The sequence below is a fragment of the Amia ocellicauda genome, chromosome 5, assembly GCF_036373705.1.
Source record: "Amia ocellicauda isolate fAmiCal2 chromosome 5, fAmiCal2.hap1, whole genome shotgun sequence".
NCBI classification, from domain to species: Eukaryota; Metazoa; Chordata; class Actinopteri; order Amiiformes; family Amiidae; genus Amia; species Amia ocellicauda.
The window spans coordinates 3,872,236-3,893,056 of record NC_089854.1 but is presented as its reverse complement, the minus strand read 5'-3'; the positions used below and the strand labels follow the sequence as shown (position 1 = coordinate 3,893,056).

General features: G+C 42.0%; 1 protein-coding gene across 1 annotated transcript; it reads left to right on the top strand.

Moving 5' to 3' along the window:
• The first annotated feature begins 7,074 nt into the window (after positions 1-7,074).
• il19l (interleukin 19 like) lies at positions 7,075-10,380 on the top strand. The gene is made up of 6 exons (XM_066705683.1): positions 7,075-7,116; positions 7,728-7,922; positions 8,467-8,529; positions 9,000-9,152; positions 9,402-9,476; positions 9,667-10,380. The coding sequence occupies exons 2-6, from the start codon at positions 7,746-7,748 to the stop codon at positions 9,748-9,750; spliced, it is 552 nt and encodes a 183-aa protein (XP_066561780.1). The 5' UTR covers positions 7,075-7,116; positions 7,728-7,745; the 3' UTR covers positions 9,751-10,380.
• Positions 10,381-20,821: the final 10,441 nt, after the last annotated feature.

Genomic DNA, 20,821 nt, shown 5'->3' with positions numbered 1-20,821 from the left:
TCTGTACAGGGATAATAGCATTATCAGCGCCCTGTGTGACTCGCCCTTGAATTACTTTTTAAACTCAATTGGAAACACTTGTTTCTTGGAAAATATGGAAATTAAATGGATTAGACATTGTTACACATATACAGTTCCAGTCAAATATTTGAGTACACTTTGATGTGTGTTTTTGGTCATTATCTTCCACTTCCACTCCTCAAACATCCAGTTTCTGTGTTTTTTGGCCCAGGCAAGTTTCTTACTCTTATTCTGCCCCTTAACAATGGTTTCTTTGCAGCAGTTCTTGCCAGCTACACACAATCTCCTCTAAATAGCTGAAGTTGAAACATCTGTTTGGAAAGGTGTGACTCGAAAAAACTTGTTCTCTGGTTCTAAGGTCAGTATTGACTTGCCATGAGGGCCAGTTTCTTCTTCTTGGCCACAGCAGTTACAGACATTTGTCTTAAAGATTGACCTTCATTTCTTAGTCTTTTCTCTTTTTGTCATTTTCTGATCCATTACTTTCGGGAATGACAAACTTATGCCTATGCTACCTACATTGATAGTAATCACGGACAACAATAATTGGTGACAATAGGTTATTTAGGTACCATGCTTTTTAATTGAGAACATCTACTGAGGACACTTTTATACGGAGACCAGTGCTTTACACACATTTCAGACTTTTAACTGACTTGGTCTTCAGTCTGAGATGCCCTGGTTTTGGGTGACCATTTAATTGAAATTTATGAGATTTACAGTTTCATTTCAAAATGTTATTATCAGGACATGCATCATATAATGAAATATTAAGTGATTAAAGACTAGTTTATACAGTTAAAAGCATAGATAATCATGGAAGCAGGTGTACTCATACTTTTGACTGGTACTGTGTGTGTGTGTGTATATATATATATATATATATATATATATATATATATATATACACTCACCTAAAGGATTATTAGGAACACCATACTAATACTGTGTTTGACCCCATTTCGCCTTCAGAACTGCCTTAATTCTACGTGGCATTGATTCAACAAGGTGCTGAAAGCATTCTTTAGAAATGTTGGCCCATATTGATAGGATAGCATCTTGCAGTTGATGGAGATTTGTGGGATGCACATCCAGGGCACGAAGCTCCCGTTCCACCACATCCCAAAGATGCTCTATTGGGTTGAGATCTGGTGACTGTGGGGGCCAGTTTAGTACAGTGAACTCATTGTCATGTTCAAGAAACCAATTTGAAATGATTCGACCTTTGTGACATGGTGCATTATCCTGCTGGAAGTAGCCATCAGAGGATGGGTACATGGTGGTCATAAAGGGATGGACATGGTCAGAAACAATGCTCAGGTAGGCCGTGGCATTTAAACGATGCCCAATTGGCACTAAGGGGCCTAAAGTGTGCCAAGAAAACATCCCCCACACCATTACACCACCACCACCAGCCTGCACAGTGGTAACAAGGCATGATGGATCCATGTTCTCATTCTGTTTACGCCAAATTCTGACTCTACCATCTGAATGTCTCAACAGAAATCGAGACTCATCAGACCAGGCAACATTTTTCCAGTCTTCAACTGTCCAATTTTGGTGACCTTGTGCAAATTGTAGCCTCTTTTTCCTATTTGTAGTGGAGATGAGTGGTACCCGGTGGGGTCTTCTGCTGTTGTAGCCCATCCGCCTCAAGGTTGTAAGTGTTGTGGCTTCACAAATGCTTTGCTGCATACCTCGGTTGTAACGAGTGGTTATTTCAGTCAAAGTTGCTCTTCTATCAGCTTGAATCAGTCGGCCCATTCTCCTCTGACCTCTAGCATCAACAAGGCATTTTCGCCCACAGGACTGCCGCATACTGGATGTTTTTCCCTTTTCACACCATTCTTTGTAAACCCTAGAAATGGTTGTGCGTGAAAATTCCAGTAACTGAGCAGATTGTGAAATACTCAGACCGGCCCGTCTGGCACCAACAACCATGCCACGCTCAAAATTGCTTAAATCACCTTTCTTTCCCATTCAGACATTCAGTTTGGAGTTCAGGAGATTGTCTTGACCAGGACCACACCCCTAAATGCATTGAAGCAACTGCCATGTGATTGGTTGGTTAGATAATTGCATTAATGAGAAATTGAACAGGTGTTCCTAATAATCCTTTAGGTGAGTGTATATATATATATCCTCAAACTCCTCAAATTATATATATATATATATATATATATATATATATATATATATAATAAGGGGAAATGCATACAGTACAATGAGAGACTAGTGAATATGTGGAGTTAAACAGAAAGTGCAGTACAGTACAATGGTTAGGTATTGCAGAAAACGGCTATTTTACGCAAAACATACTGAACATCAATGACTCATCTGCGTCTCTTCTGGATTTACTGCAGGTATTTATTCCATTCAGAGCTGGCATTCATTTCCCCTATCATTTGAGCCCCGAGGGCTGTCTTTTTCATTGTATAACCGGCATTGTGCTCAGTTATAATCCTTTTAATTTTCCTTTTTCTCTGTTGCAGAGAAGAAGAAAATCACCCACACAACGGACTGGGGCACTTTCCCATGATGCACTGAGAGGGCTAATTTAAGTTAACAAAGGCAAAATAACTGCCTCTCTTTTGTTGGCCTCCGTACTGTTTGAGGGAAGTCTGTGGCTTTATTATTTTTTTAATGCTTAACAATCCCCTCAACTCAAGATCCATTTTTAGGCAATGTAACAGTATTATTATTATTCAGTGATTTGTTAACCTGTACTTATTTAGCGACTATATTTTCTGTGTTTGTTAACACTATATGATTGTTCCATACATTTATGTAACCACTGTTCATCAGATGAAGGGTGTGGATTCTTGCACCTACAACGGTCTATACATTGATGTATTTATTTCCTTCCTTCCAGCAGTGCAGGAAGTAGGACTGTAACTGTCACACCGTCACTGCAGGGCGACACCTATTTCTCAGAAACACACACTGACGCAGGGCTCACTGTACTAAAGGAAGAGGAGTAATCCCCCCCCCCCGCGTTTACATTACTGAAACACTGGTTTCATCATTCATTAAACATTGTTTCTTCTTAAGCACGCATGGAAACGTGTCAACGCTGTCAGTAAAACTGAGTGGGGAAGTGATTTTATTTACAGCAGGACAACATTTCTGAGGACAGCAATGTTCACACACACTGCAGTTTAATGTCGTTTAACCTAAATTGGCTCAGCCTACACTACCTGTCTCTCTGATTTCACTCTAGTCACTGAGCATTCCATCACTGAACTTATCTGTAGATCCAAATCATCTACTTGTCTACTTGACCCCATGCCCACTAGCCTTGTTAAAACCTGTCTGCCTGCAATTTCTCCTCTGATTACTGGCATAATTAATTCCTCCCTCACTACTGGCATTGTACCTTCCATACTTAAGGTTGCTGCTGTTACTCCCATCCTTAAAAAATGGAATGCTGACCCTGATGACCTGAACAACTTCCATCCCATCTCAAACCTTTCCTTCCTTTCCTAAATACTTGAGCGGGTTGTGGCTACTCAGCTTCAACTCCATCTCAGCTCCAATAACCTTCATGAACCATTCCAGTCTGGTTTTCGCTCCAACCACAGCACTGAAACAGCCTTAGTAAAAATCACCAATGACCTTCTCTGTGCAGCTGACTCAGGGGTACTATCCATTCTCATCCTTCTTGACTTGAGTGCAGCCTTTGATACCATTTCCCATCCACTCCTCCTGCAACGTTTAGCTGGTGTTGGTGTCACGGGTGTTGCACTCTCTTGATTTTCTTCTTACCTCACTGACCGTCAACAGTTTGTGCAAATTAAAAAACACAGATCAGGGTGTGCAGCTGTTTCACAGGGTGTCTCCCAGGGGTCAGTGTTGGGACCACTTCTTTTCATAATCTACCTCCTACCGCTGGGCAAGATTATGCGTCATCACAAAGTCAATATTCACTGCTATGCTGATGATATGCAGCTTTACATCTCCACCTCCTCAAATTTAACAGCAAGAAGACAGAAGTCATGCTTATTGGCTCTAAATCTATTCTTTCTAAACAGCACAACCTTAGTATTATCATTGATGGTTTTTCAATTACGTTTTCATCACAAGTCAAAAGCCTCGGTGTCATCTTGGACAGCATGCTCTCATTTGAACCCCATATAAAAGCCATTACCCGGACATCTTTTTTCCACCTCCGCAACATCTCCAGGCTTCGTCCTTTATTGTCACACTCCAGCACTGAAACCTTTATCCATGCCTTGGTTACTTCCCGACTGGACTACTGCAATTCTCTCCTTACTGGTATCCCTATTAAACTCACCAATAGACTACAATTGGTCCAGAACTCTGCTGCCAGAATACTCACCTGCACTAGATCATCTGAACATATCACATCAGTCCTTATCCAGTTACATTGGCTCCCTGTGCACTACCGTATCGTCTTTAAGTCGCTCCTCCTTACTTACAAAGCCCTTCATAACCTGGCACCTACCTACCTGTCAGACCTCATCCCAGCCTATGCCCCTTCCTGCTCCCTCCGTTCCTCTTCTGCTAATCTCCTCATCACCCCCCATTCTGTCTCGCCACCATGGGTGGCCGGGCCTTCAGCTGCTCAGCCTCCAGGCTCTGGAACGCACTCCCCACACAAATACAACAAGCAGACACTCTCATCTCTTTTAAAAATCTTTTAAAAACTCACCTCTTTAAGAAAGCCTACCTTCTACAGCCCTATGGCTACATTTTAGCTGATGTTTCTTTTGTAAATGTCCCTATGTATTTCTCCATCGCAATCTATGTTTATTGTATTAATTTATATAGGTCAACTTTGTGTAAGATGTCCTTGAGTAACTAGAAAGGCGTCCCCCAAATAAAATGTATTATTATTATTATTATAGTAAGAAATGCTATTTGAGCAGCAAGGTCTCCCTGTCGCCCCCTGTTGGGAAGTGTATGAATCGCACAGGCAGTTGTTTTTGATATAAGTATTAGATGCACACTGCCACGCTCTGGGGGTCTTCAGCCGGCCGTATCCTGGAGGAGCCCCTATCCTGCTGGTTTTTGTTCCAGCCGAGCTCTCAGTTACTTAATTGAACACTTAATTGAACAAATAATTTCTTAAATCAGAGCCTTTTAATTATTATAACCCGTAGAGGTTTTAAGTTAAGTATAGAATTGTATAAATAACTTATTAAAGAACCAACTCTTTTATTACAGAATTTAAAAAGTAAAATCTTAGGAGTTTGTTACTACAATTATGGTTCCATTGAGTAATTGAGAGCTCAGTTGGAACAAAAACCAGCAGGGTAGGTGGTCTCCAGGACCAGGATTGGGACCCCCTGGTCTAAATAATGTCATATTCAGGAATGTTTTCTTTTCCCCTCTTTAATGATAATAGATGATTTAATAGAAGCTCTTGCAGGTGAATGTAGTTCTTATTTGACACACAGATGACATACAACAGGTCTTGTAGAGTACTTTGTTATGTTGTAGAGTGCGTTATATACAATTATTATTATTATTATTTAATGATCAGCTCTCTACAGTTATCGTTCTCCGAGGGTTATCAAAGGGGTGGTACCAGTGAGAGGAAGCTGATGATTCGATTTCCTTCCTGTAAAGAACCAGGCAGTAGGTGTGCATCCTGTCATCTTATTAATTTCTGTTAATGAATTTAATTCCTGTTGCCGTTGGGATGACTTTTGTCATGTGGGTCTGTGGGTCAGGGTGAGGGACTGTTGCACCTAAACCCCACACCCAGCAGAGACAGACACAGAATCACACACTTGCACACACAGAAAATACCTCTAGAAGGACTCGACTCCCACGCAACTTAGAAACACATCCCAGATTTCAAGATTTCATGAAAAAAATGAAATAAGAACTAAAATGCTACATGAACAGATCAATCTAAGTTGAATATTTCTGCTTGTGCTGTGTCTTTACTTTTGTATCGGCCTCGCGTTTCCATCCTTGTTAATATTTAAGACCCTGCTTTCAAATATTAAACTTCACATTATTTTTTTATCCCATTGTCTAAAACACTTGCACAACTGATGATATTATTTATACGCGGGGAAGCAAGGAATTGGGTGAGAAAAACTAAACAAGAAAAATGGCAAGAAAAATGCCTTGGGCACATATATGAATTTCCAGAAAGGTTTTCTGCATTGCTACTGCAGTATGTCATTGGACAGCTGCAACCAGACAGGTCTTTTACATGTTGCAGTAGAAGATATTTTGGGCAGAGTGAATGTCAAATAATGCAATAGTCTGTGATGGAACAAAAATCTTTAGCAGGAGGAAATGGTGTTTAAGAAAATGTTTGGCAAAGTTCTAGCTCTAATTATCTAGTGACAATAGACTGGGTGTGACTGCCTAAGGCCTTGCTATTTGGATATATATATATATATATATATATATATATATATATATATATATATATATATATATATATATAGATAGATAGATAAGTTGATAGAAGGATAGATAAATAAATAATTAATAATAGTAGATTCACACAAGCATAAACATTAAAATATTTTGTCGGTTTGGTTCTGCTCATTTTCATAAAATAGTTGTGGTCTTGGATCAGCACACAGCTTGAGCAGAAACCCTTATTGTGAAATTGTAATACTTTTTTTTTTGAGAGCAAATCTGAATACATAACAGATATTTGGGTTCTAATTAAATCACAGACATTATGTATCCTTTACTTCCTTTTTGTATTATACAGGTTCGTGCATTTAAGTCTTAGGTGATGTCATTGCCTTAATTACACGCACAACTCTTGTAATCCTTTCCAAAACCCCAAACAGCTGCAAAAAGCTGGAAAGTTTGCCAACTACCAGGTCTTAAGCTAACTGACGTTGACAGATTTTCTTCCAGTCGGTCCTTCCCATCACGATACCTGTTCAGTTGGTTGATTGGCAACTTCCACCTTTAAAACAATGCTATTTCCTGCTATTCAAGAATTCACTAGATGTAAAACCCATGGATGCTGCATAGCTCAGAAAACCCCAAGTTCACCCTATATAAAGGAGACTCTGCATCAGCATGGTCACATCCACCAGTTGCCAAGAGTCTCCTCGACCCAAAGACATCTCTGACTCCTACTGCACAAAGGTAAGCCCTTTCTGAAGCCACTGCTTGAGAGATTGAAGAAATGTCTTCTTGGCAGTTTGTTGGGGGATAGAACTAGAATACGACTGAATGTGACACATTAATACAAACAGTCTTTTGTGTTTTTAAACAATACATTAATGGCAAGGAACCTGCTAATGTAGGACTTATTTTCTTTCCGATATTTTAAGTCTAAACAACTACAGGTGTGTAACAAGCTATTAGATTAGATGCAAATGTAAATTAATCACACAGCAGACATTATGTCACCAAGATCTTATAAACAATCAAAAGGTCTTGCATTTTAACTGATGAGAGAATTTAAAAAAAAAAATGTATTCTTTGATCTCAAAATCAGTTTCAGATCCTTGCTTTAGATGGATAACTGCATTTGCTCAACTACCTGTCAAATACTTTTGAGGCACAAATATATAGAGAATTATCTAAGTTTTATTTATAGATACATATGTTTTGTTTAATCATTAGTGTACATGACTTGTCTCTTTTTATAAGTGTCTCTCTATGTAAGTTATTTAGTTTGAATGAGTGGAATATTGTCTATTTAAAGACAAAAACGTTGCATGTCTAAATCCCCCGGACCTTGACGTCTGCAGGTTACCTGGTGAGAAGTAATGGCTGCCACTGTGAACGTGTCCTGTCTGCTGAGCGCTGCCCTGATGGCCGTGTCCGTCCTGCTGTCCCTGTCTGTCCCGCCTGCTGCTGGACACCATGTGCGTCTCGGGAGCTGCTCTGTCACCGTCCACACCAAGGAGCTGCGAGAATACTTCCACGAGATTCGGCACGCCATTGTAAGCCACACAGTCACTATGGGGTTTCAGGGGGACTTGACGGGGTGTGAGGGTGTTTATTTATTTGAAACCTTTGTGTTACTTTTGGTGTGGCATCCCTTTCTTCCCCACGTGATGGAGGCATCACAGGAAGCGGACCATTATCAGGTCAGCTTGTATGGAATCAGCCCAAGCTTCCTGCCATACCTGGCCTTGACACGGCTTACAGTCAAGCTGCCTCCCAGTTGTTAAAAAAGTCCCCGGGTTGCAGCGTCACTCCGCTGCTCGAGATGCTGTCTGCCAATGACAAGTGAGAATAGAGATGCCAACTCATGCTAGCAACTCCAGCCGTGGCCTGCATGGTCCTGCCCTGCCCTGCCCTGAGCCGCAGTGTGCAGGAATGCGACACAACTCTACCTGTCAGATGGGTAATCCGCAGACAGTCCTGCAGCTGCTCGGCCCGCCTCAGAAGATGTCATTTTCAGCAGGCTCTGTGCAGTAGGATATCGGGTGTAGACTCTGCTGGCTGGGAACTTGCTTCTGACACGGGTTTGTGTTTCCACAGGTCAAGGAGGATGACAACATGGGCATCCGGCTGCTGAAAGAAAACACCATGAAGAATGTGCAGGTGTGTGTTTACAGCAGTGTGACTGTGACTGGGGGGTCGGGGCCCACTGACTCATACAGTGTGTCTGCGCCTCATAAATATGCTTAAATAATAGGAATTAAAGTTTATGCCTTATTAATACTGTAGCTGTTTTAATTAGGGACCACGGGACCTCACGCAACATACTTTATGAATGAATTTGCTATAATTGTAGACACATTATAAAATGCTGAAAATATTATACATGTAAATAAATAATACGCACAGAATGGGCTTTTGCACTTTGGGTCACAAGCCATCATCTCTGCTTTCTGATATATTAACACTGTTGCTTGGCATCCATTTTGGCTCGACAGAACAGTATCTTGACAACAAGGCCTGTAAATTACCACTCCTTTGTAACAGAATAGGAAAAGAAACTTCCGGCAATAAATGCAGGCGCTGCATGTGTGTGTGACTCATACTGAGGGGTGTGTGTGTCTCGCTGGCAGGCGTCCGAGAGCTGCTGCTTCCTGCGCCAGCTGCTGCGCTTCTATGTGGAGAGCGTGTTCAGCCAATACAGCACCAGCAGCCCCCAGGTGCGCCGCCGGACCAGCAACCTGGCCAACTCCTTCCTCAGCATCAAGAGAGACCTGCGCCAGTGTGTGAGTGCCTGTCGTGGACGCCGCCTGGGGCCACAGATCACTGTGTCCTCAGTAGGGCCAGTAGCCTGTCGGTGAATTTATTTGTAATGTACAAGGCATGCAGATATTTAGTAGGTGACTTAGGTGATAAGACAAATTAAACTCAAAAGAGACTGTATAGGGTTAAACCCGCACATTGTGAAGAGTCAGTCTTGTAACAACGCCTCTTCCTTGGCCTGCTTGACTAACCTGTTGTTTCCCCGTGTCCAGCATGCCCACATGCACTGCCACTGCGAGGAGGAGACCAGGCTGAAGGTCGAGGCCATCCAGACAACCTTCAATAAGGTAAAGAGACCCGCGGGTTTTACAGGTTGAAGGTGTGAGCCATGAAAATAAATATGAAGCCACTGAGTGACAGGCACGGCAAAGTGTATTGAGAGTGCAACTCATGCTCAATTCAAAACAAAGCAGAGACGAATGCCTGATACAAGGGGTTTCTTCCTGTGATAATAAGTCACCTGTCCTCCTGTCGCAGCTGAACGTGAAGGCAGCGGCGGTGAAGGCCATTGGAGAGCTGGACTTCCTTCTGGACTGGCTGGAGAACTTCAGACACAACTGAGAAGCACAGACCTCAGCCAGGAGAAAACGAGAGACACCCACAGCTCTCCGGTGCAAGGGCTGCAAGTCTGTCTGCTTTACCACGACATAAGATAGCATTTATTTATAGATTTATTTATTCTGAGTATTTAAATAGCTTTACTACTTAAATTGTTGCTATATTACAGTGCTTTGTGCTTTTGGTCTTACTTGGAAGGTGTTCTTATCAGCTGGTCTCATAGGAAGTGCATTTGAAATACAAATCTGTACTGGAGCCACTGGCCACTTCACTTTAAAGAATGTCATGTTATTCTGATAGAAATCGCGTGTAAAAACACTGTAGGTATTTATGAGTAATATTTATATATTATATATTGAGACTGTTATTGACTGGTGTTCTAATTATATATGATAATAATTTAAGATTTCAGTAACTGTTATACAGTGTGTATTCTTGGAAGTTTAACAATAAGGTTTAAAAAGTTTAAACTTAATTTGCGGTAGATGTTTTGTTACATCTTGATATATTCAGTACATAAACGGAATGGTTCCAGTTTATGGTTATTTGTGAGGAAATTGTTTTAACAATGAAAGAGTATGATGCTTTAAGCAGGTGTAAATAAATAATTTGATTTTAAAAACACGTGTGTCTTTGTTATCATACATAGTTCTTATTTATTTTATTTTATATACCAAATAATACAAGCCACAAAATAAGAAGTCTTTCTGAGTTATGCTTAAAGGGTTTTATTTAAAATGACCTATAACAACTATAATTGATGTACTCCACAAAGTATCAGAGCTTGAGTGTACAATGTGTACTTTATGATATATAAATCTGAAGACAAAAATATTGTAAAATATAATAAATACAAATAAAAATATTATTTTTACAAAAATAGATTTTCATATTTGTAAACATCCATCTGTCAAAACATGGTGTTGAAATACATCAAAGTCTTTAAATTGCATATTAATTTGATATAGTGATTTTAATTCCTGCCACCAATGTTCCTGTGACACGACTGACTGGGGGTTTGAAGTTAGACATTCATATGTTAGTGCCAGCCCCACTAGCATTACTATATTGCTGAGATTGACAATGTTATGCTGATACACAGCTGGCTGGACAATCTGTCAGAAATCACAGGTGACCGACCTTGTCAAATGTGCTGCGGACACTTTGCAGTCACAGAGAAGAAACGGAATGCTTATAATCATTCTGCACATTTTCTTCTGAGGTGCATAATTTCAGTCCTTTTCAATACGCTGGGGAAGGAAATATTATAACCAACTTAGACAGTCCTAGAATATTAATACTACTAATTAAAACGCAGCTGACAGGTACCACATTATTGAACTGCAGGTGATGTAGCAGAGCCCTCTAGTGGCTGTCCTGCATTATTACAGTAGCATCTTTAAAACGCTGTCTCTGCATCTCCAGCGCTGGTACTCACACACTGGCGCAGGTGATGGTAGGTGGACAGGAGGCCGTTGTCCAGACGGCTGATGTATCGCCTGGCCTGGGTGGGAACTTTGCGCAGATGGGGCAGGATGCTCTGGAGGTAGAAATCAGGAAACAGCAGCTCTCTGTGGCCTGACGGGAAAACACATGGCAGTGAAAGTTAGCAGGGGTCCGTTGGGACTGAAGAGCACGGGCAGGGCATGTCAGTAACCCTTTAATCTATTAAAACAGCAGTCAGGTTATTATGAAGTGAATAAATGATGTGATTCCACTTTAAGGTTTCCAACACAGTGTTCAAATGAAACTCTTCCCTCAAACTAGGTGTCCCAGATTACACACAAAACACACTATGAAGCAGCAGGTTTGTAGTTTGAAAGTGGAAGCTGTGTTGACGTTTTGGGGTAATCCCAGCCGGTGTAAATGTCTATGATCGTTTCCATGTCCATATTTCATTTTGCAGCAGAAGACTGAACAATAAAAACATGATTTTGCTCATGTCAATCCCATGTTTGCAGCATTGCTCTAGTCATCTAGAGCAGGGGTTCCCAAACCTTTTTGACCCAGGGACCCCTCTGCCACCCAGAGTTTGGCTGAGGACCCCCACCTACCAAAGGTTGGCGGTGGAAAGGGGGGGGATGCTGCTGACGGTAAAAACGTACGAGATTATTTACATAAATTAATATATATATATATATATATATATATATATATATATATATATATATACAGTGATCCCCTGCTGATTTTGTACGTTTGCCCACTGACAAAGAAATGATCAGTCTATAATTTTAATGGTAGGTGTATTTTAACAGTGAGAGACAGAATAACAAAAAAATCCACAAAAACGCATTTCAAAAAAGTTATAAATTGATTTGCATATTAATGAGGGAAATAAGTATTTGATCCCCTATCAATCAGCAAGATTTCTGGCTCCCAGGTGTCTTTTATACAGGTAACGAGCTGAGATTAGGAGCACTCTCTTAAATCAATCAGATTCCAAACTCTCCACCATGGCCAAGACCAAAGACCTGTCCAAGGATGTCAGGGACAGATTGTAGACCTACACAAGGCTGGAATGGGCTACAAGACCATCGCCAAGCAGCTTGGTGAGAAGGTGACAACAGTTGGTGTGATTATTCTCAAATGGAAGAAACACAAAATAACTGTCAGTCTCCCTCGGTGTGGGTTTCCATGCAAGATCTCACCTCGTGGAGTTTCAATGATCATGAGAACGGTGAGGAATCAGCCCAGAACTACACGGGAGGATCTTGTTAATTATCTCAAGGCAGCTGGGACCATAGTCACCAAGAAAACAATTGGTTACACACTACGCCGTGAAGGACTGAAATCCTGCAGCGCCCGCAAGGTCCCCCTGCTCAAGAAAGCACATGTACAGGCCCGTCTGAAGTTTGCCAATGAACATCTGAATGATTCAGAGGAGAACTGGGTGAAAGTGTTGTGGTCAGATGAGACCAAAATGGAGCTCTTTGGCATCAACTCAACTCGCCGTGTTTGGAGGAGGAGGAATGACCCCAAGAACACCATCCCCACCGTCAAACATGGAGGTGGAAACATTATGCTTTGGGGGTGTTTTTCTGCTAAGGGGACAGGACAACGGCACCGCATCAAAGGGACGATGGACGGGGCCATGTACCGTCAAATCTTGGGTGAGAACCTCCTTCCCTCAGCCAGGGCATTGAAAATGGGTCGTGGATGACCAGCATGACAATAACCCAAAACACACAGCCAAGGCAACAAAGGAGTGGCTCAAGAAGAAGCACATTAAGGTCCTGGAGTGGCCTAGCCAGTCTCCAGACCTTAATCCCATAGAAAATCTGTGGAGGGAGCTGAAGGTTCGAGTTGCCAAACGTCAGCCTCGAAACCTTAATGACTTGGAGAGGATCTGCAAAGAGGAGTGGGACAAAATCCCTCCTGAGATGTGTGCAAACCTATTGGCCAACTACAAGAAACGTCTGACCTCTGTGATTGCCAACAAGGGTTTTGCCATCAAGTACTAAGTCGAAGGGGTCAAATACTTATTTCCCTCATTAACATGCAAATCAATTTATAACTTTTTTGAAATGCGTTTTTCTGGATTTTGTTGTTGTTATTCTGTCTCTCACTGTTAAAATACACCTACCATTAAAATTATAGACTGATCATTTCTTTGTCAGTGGGCAAACGTACAAAATCAGCAGGGGATCAAATACTTTTTTCCCCCACTGTATATATATATATATATATATATATATATATATATATATATATATATATATACACTCACCTAAAGGATTATTAGGAACACCTGTTCAATTTCTCATTAATGCAATTATCTAACCAACCAATCACATGGCAGTTGCTTCAATGCATTTAGGGGTGTGGTCCTGGTCAAGACAATCTCCTGAACTCCAAACTGAATGTCTGAATGGGAAAGAAAGGTGATTTAAGCAATTTTGAGCGTGGCATGGTTGTTGGTGCCAGACGGGCCGGTCTGAGTATTTCACAATCTGCTCAGTTACTGGGATTTTTCACGCACAACCATTTCTAGGGTTTACAAAGAATGGTGTGAAAAGGGAAAAACATCCAGTATGCGGCAGTCCTGTGGGCGAAAATGCCTTGTTGATGCTAGAGGTCAGAGGACAATGGGCCGACTGATTCAAGCTGACAGAAGAGCAACTTTGACTGAAATAACCACTCGTTACAACCGAGGTATGCAAAGCATTTGTGAAGCCACAACACTTACAACCTTGAGGCGGATGGGCTACAACAGCAGAAGACCCCACCGGGTACCACTCATCTCCACTACAAATAGGAAAAAGAGGCTACAATTTGCACAAGCTCACCAAAATTGGACAGTTGAAGACTGGAAAAATGTTGCCTGGTCTGATGAGTCTCGATTTCTGTTGAGACATTCAGATGGTAGAGTCAGAATTTGGCGTAAACAGAATGAGAACATGGATCCATCATGCCTTGTTACCACTGTGCAGGCTGGTGGTGGTGGTGTAATGGTGTGGGGGATGTTTTCTTGGTACACTTTAGGCCCCTTAGTGCCAATTGGGCATCGTTTAAATGCCACGGCCTACCTGAGCATTGTTTCTGACCATGTCCATCCCTTTATGACCACCATGTACCCATCCTCTGATGGCTACTTCCAGCAGGATAATGCACCATGTCACAAAGGTCGAGTCATTTCAAATTGGTTTCTTGAACATGACAATGAGTTCACTGTACTAAACTGGCCCCCACAGTCACCAGATCTCAACCCAATAGAGCATCTTTGGGATGTGGTGGAACGGGAGCTTCGTGCCCTGGATGTGCATCCCACAAATCTCCATCAACTGCAAGATGCTATCCTATCAATATGGGCCAACATTTCTAAAGAATGCTTTCAGCACCTTGTTGAATCAATGCCACGTAGAATTAAGGCAGTTCTGAAGGCGAAAGGGGGTCAAACACAGTATTAGTATGGTGTTCCTAATAATCCTTTAGGTGAGTGTATATATGAACTTAATATTCTTAATGCATAATCAGCATTTCTGCAAACTATACCAAAACAGTTCCTTCTGATGTGTTTCCACCCAGGGACCCCAGTATGCAGTGAGAATGTTAGAATCAGAGGCGTGGATTGTAATAATTTAACTGTAATTGTTTTATTTGTATTATACATTCGGAATGTGTCCCGATTGCACTTTTTTAAATTTGGGAAATTTCTCCTTTATTTTCCTCTTCCTATTTCTGTATTTCTCGAAAAGATTTGGAACACAACAACTTCCTCCTGGCTGTGAAACAGGTCTGGTGATGTCAGCCCTGCTTCCTGTCTCAGATCTCACACACACACACACACACACGTGCACCTTTGTGGCTTCCAGCTTGAAGTTCTGAGACCTGAAGTGGTAGTGCTAATCTCAAAGCTGGCAAGTCCTGAGTTTAAATCCTGTAGAACCCCCATCTTCTAAAGATCTGCTGCTCGTGCTTTGTTTTACTGCCAGGGGGGCAGTGTGAGGATGATATACAACAACTTTAGAAGATTAGAAGGTTTGTGATTGTGGCTCACTGCCTTGTGTGCTGCCATGGAGACTTAACAGGACCTGTGGTCAAATTCTAGTGAAGTATCTTTCTTTGTAAATATGTTGTTTGTGCTGTGTTTTGCTGCCAGAGGATTCTCTGTGAGGTGGATATAGCAGATCTTCAAGCTCCTGCTTGGACATCCCTTGTAGCTCACCATGCAGAATACTAGACTAAAAGCTAGTAAGTCTTGGGTTCTAATCCTAGTGTAGCATCTTCCTTCTTAAAATGTGTTGGTTGCCTTTGGTTTTTGTGCCAGAGGGGGCAGTGGTAGGTAGACATTCAAGATATCTTGAAGAACAAGAACAAGCAAATTATTATTATTTGATTATTGATTTATTAGCAGACACTCTTATCCAGGGTGACTTACAAACCATAAGAACAATATAACAGTGCAATACAGTCTGGAATTACAGATCACAAAATAGTACAATTACGTCCAAAAATACATAAGTGAAAATACACAGTTAAGTCCTACATCCTAGATTTGTCAGCTAATCATTGCAGACAAGATGTGAAGTCATAGTTAATAGCTCAGGGGAACGGGACATAGGGGCAATCAAAATAAATAGCACATATGTAGTCCCTTCTGCCTCACAGCATATTACAGGTTGTATAAGCTAGCAGGATGTGGGTCCAAACCCTGTCTTCCGAAAATGCCAGTGTGGTGGTTAGTTTTGTGCCAGAGTGGGCAGTGTGAGGTGCCTATCCCACATCTTCACTGCAGAGCATTACTTTCACACCTGCCAAGTGCCTGTAGCACTTCCCTGGAAACTACCAAGTCCTGAGTTGGTATCTATTGGTTGTCTTTAATTTTTGTGCCAGAAGGGGGCAATGTTTGGTAGATATACAAGATTTTGGACCAACTGGATGTAGTCTCTCGTGGGCCACGGCATAAAGGTCTACTCTCCATCCTGGAGGGTTTGGGTTCAGATCCTGCTGTCTCTCCTTGTTTTATGAAAGTCGATTGTTTGTGGTATTTTAGTCTCAGGAGGGGCAGTGTGAGGTTGACATACCAGATATTTGACCAGTTTGAATCGGTTTGAATCCAGGCTGAGGGATGTAATACTAATCAATGCATAGAGACAGGGTTATGGTAGGGCAGGATGTAAAAAGGGATAGGATGAGATTGGGAAAGAAAGAGAGAGTAGATTAAGATGGGAATAGGAGCTGAGGGGAGTGGTCCCAGTCTGGTTGGGAATGCATAGGACATGATGGGAGATGGGAGGTAGTACCTGAGGAGAGGACTGGGCCTGGTGGGTGTAGTATAGGATGACATAGAAGGGAGGGGGCTGTCTGCTTTGGTTAATGCAGGATTAAAGAGGAGATGGTGTACTGCCCCCCCCCCAGCATCCTCACAGACCTGCAGAGAGAGACAAAGAGCCAGTCCAGGTGCACATGGGAAGCTTGACTCAATATCTGTACTACTGAGACCAGTGTGTCAGGTTGGGCTCTGCGCCTCAGGAGATGAGGAGCAGACATGAGGTGGGGGCCCAAGGACCCCTGGACCAAGTGTGTTAGGAGGAGTGTCTTTCACCCCCCCCACTCCCCACCTATAGATCCCCTTAGGGAGGGGGGGGTTGGAGTGTCCCTTCTCTCCCTTGTTTGTCTGGTCAACTCCTCCTCTGTCACAGAGGTCCTGGCGCCCAACATCTCTGTGAATTTCTCCACGGCCCCCTCCCCCAGGTAAGAAACCCCTGGAGGGTCAGACCATGGGTTAGCCGCTTCTCTGTCCCCCTTACCTCCACTGCTGGCTGAGGTCACCGTGACATCTCTGAGGTGGCTAGAGGAGGCACCCTTCTGTTGTGCTGGCAGTTTTGCATTGCTCCCCTTGCCGGACCCCTGTGCAGCGCAGATGTTTCTGGCTTTGGCTTTTCTCTCAATTCGAGCCAGCACCTGATCTAGTTCACCCTCCAGCTGCAATGGTTCCGGGACTTTCTTTCTCACCACCAGCCTGTCGCAGCCGGAGGGAGGGCTGGCTCTCACCTGCGCGACGGTCTCAGCTACGCTGTCCTTCGACCTGGCTCCCGAGGCTCTGCTCTCCACTCTCACAGGTGCTGGCATGGCTGGTCTGTTTTTCGTTTCAGGGGGGCGGTCCACCACGGCGGGGCCCGATGTTCCGGACTCTGCAACCCCCGCTTTCGCTGGAGGAGGGAGTGGGGCTGTTCGGTTGCTTGGCAGTATTCTCCCCTCTGTCCACCCCTTTTCACCACTCGCAACCTTCACCCAACCCTCCCCTTCCAGACATTCTCCTCCCTGCCCTAGGGGCTCTTTTGGGGTAGTCGTCAGGGATCCAAGGCCCAGAAAAGTGCTTATAAATGGTTTAACATGACATCACCACCTACAATTTTGCGGAGGCTCATTTTGGAAAGGTCACAGCCTATTGTGATAGAATCAAGAGGCCTGCTTTGCCCGAAATCTTGTCTTGTATATTAAAAAAACAATGATGTTCATGTACCTCGATTGACGGTTTGCAATGATTTCGAATCTCCAGCCACATCAGGATTCTATGCTTTACTCTTCATCTGAATTCACCTTAATTCCTCATCTGAAAATAAAATCCCAATTTGAACTGTGTATATATATATTTATTATCAGTATGTGCATGTATTCGGTAAAACAGCGTGATCGTGTTTTCTTTTTTCTTTTATGATTTATGTAATCGCAATGTTCAGAAAAAACAATGTATAAAGAATTACATATATGTCAGATAATTTATCAGTGTGTTTTTATTTTTATTTTACATAATTACAGGCTTACGGATGTTTTGCCATGTTTTTGTTTTTCAAAGCTGCAGCTCTTGTGGGGTGTTCCCGGTCTGCAGTGGTCAGTACCTATCAAAAGTGGTCCAAGAAAGGAAAAGCGGTGAACTGGCGACAGGGTCATGGGCGGCCAAGGCTCATTGATGCACGTGGGGAACGAAGGTTGGCCCGTGTGGTTTGATCCAACAGACGAGCTACTGTAGCTCAAATTGCTGAAAAAGTGAATGCTGGTTCTGATAGAAAGGTGTCAGAACACACAGTGCATCACAGTTTGTTGCGTATGGGGCTGCATAGCTGCAGACCAGTCAGGGTGCCCATGCTGACCCCTGTCCACTGCCGAAAGCGCCTACAATGGGCACGTGAGCATCAGAACTGGACCACAGAGCAATGGAAGAAGGTGGCCTGGTCTGATGAATCACGAGTTCAAGGTGTTGACTTGGCCTCCAAATTCCCCAGATCTCAATCCAATCGAGCATCTGTGGGATGTGCTGGACAAACAAGTCCGATCCATGGAGGCCCCACCTCGCAACTTACAGGACTTAAAGGATCTGCTGCTGATGTCTTGGTGCCAGATACCACAGCACACCTTCAGAGGTCTAGTGGAGTCCATGCCTCGACGGGTCAGGGCTGTTTTGGCGGCAAAAGGGGGACCTACACAATATTAGGCAGTTGGTCATAATGTTATGGCTGATCGGTGTATATATATATATATGTATATGTATATATGTATGTATGTATTTTTCTTCTTAGCTATGTGCATATGGTTATTTTAAGTTTTATTGGTGCATTACAATATGTATGTGCTACCATCTTGTTTAAGAAATATGGTCAGATTTTTGAAATTATATGAAATAGTGTACTGATGTGGTGATTTTGAAATTTGTGATTTGCGCATTGTGTCAACAAAATGTCAATGTTACAGTGGGGGAAAAAAGTATTTGATCCCCTGCTGATTTTGTACGTTTGCCCACTGACAAAGAAATGATCAGTCTATACTTTTAATGGTGGGTGTATTTTAACAGTGAGAGACTTTACAAATTGTGCAAACTGTAGACACACAACCAAGAAGCAGATATATTACAAAATCAATCAATACAATTACCTTTAACTCCTGGAGCAGGCTTTCATCTAGTAATGCAGTGTCAATAAGATCATCATTGGCTTCCTTGATGGAGAAAAGAGAACAAATCATTTTCAGGTCAATAAACAAGATTGAAATACTGGTCCTGTAAACTGGAATGTATCCAAACCTCTGGAAAAGCATAAAGCAAAAGTACCTATTAGGATGCTGCAGTATAGTGTTCATTTTACAGCTGTGTGTGTGTGTGTGTATGCACTCTTGCACCCTTCATTATATGCCATAATCACATAATAATCTCTTATCTTCTCAAAAGCAGTTCTCAGCTCCTTTAGTCTGGAGGGGAAAGTTTTGATGAAGGTGTAGCACTCATCCCTGCAGAAGGTCTTCTTGTAAAATTCAGTTTCTGAGAGTAGTGCCACTGCCAGAAGACACAAACAGCTGAGTCTGGAGAAAGCCATTGTGAGTTGCCTTCTTAGGTGCGTTCTTGACAAATATTGCAATGATGGTTAAGTTAAGAGAGCAAGTGTACAACATCAGTCGCACCTCAGTGTTTATATACAGAACTCTTTGAATCAATTTCCTGTTCGCCTAACGGAGGCAAATGAGGGTTCCTGGCACTCCCCCATCATCGTCTGTGTCATCAGCTGTGATTCTGAAAATTACCTCAGTAGTGTGAGGTGATGTGTTGTTGTTTTTTTAATGCAAACCATGTTGTAGGGGAAAGTTTTTTTTCATGTTACAAAATAGGAAAACTATACTCCACCTCTCTCGTACACCAAGTAATTGGTATATGTCATCAATTGAATATCTTTCTATATGTATATTTTTCTGCTGATGTGTATTGTAAAGAATAGCAACATGTTATATCCCATATCTGGTTCAGTGCATAATTAAACCTTTTATAATTTTAATGTATACAGTCATTTTCTAGGGAAACAGGCAGATTCCAAAAGCAGTGATTTTTTGTGTGTGTGATGCTTTTCACTGCAATATTGTCAAGATTGAAACATGCACTCCCTAGACTCTGTCAATACTGTATGTTTAGTTTGGTAAAAGTGAATGTAAAGGTATTATCTTGGTGAGTATTCAAACTTGTGAGTCCCTGGCTCCAGAGGACTCCCAAACACTGAAAGAAAAACATTTTAAAATAACATTTTTGACTCTGAGTTATGTGTGTTTTTTGTTCCAACAGGCAGTGTGACTGGTCTGCGGCTATTATTTTTAACAATACATGTATGCTATAATGGTAGAAAAACTCAAACACCATGCTTAAAAAAAAAGAACCTTTTAGAAAGTATATTAAATAATGAAATTATGTACAGTGAGGGAAAAAAGTATTTGATCCCCTGCTGATTTTGTACGTTTGCCCACTGACAAAGAAATGATCAGTCTATAATTTTAATGGTAGGTGTATTTTAACAGTGAGAGACAGAATAACAAAAAAATCCACAAAAACGCATTTCAAAAAAGTTATAAATTGATTTGCATGTTAATGAGGGAAATAAGTATTTGATCCCCTATCAATCAGCAAGATTTCTGGCTCCCAGGTGTCTTTTATACAGGTAACGAGCTGAGATTAGGAGAACTCTCTTAAAGGGAGTGCTCCTAATCTCAGCGCCTTACCTGTATCAAAGACACCTGTCCACAGAAGCAATCGATCAATCAGATTCCAAACTCTCCACCATGGCCAAGACCAAAGAGCTGTCCAAGGATGTCAGGG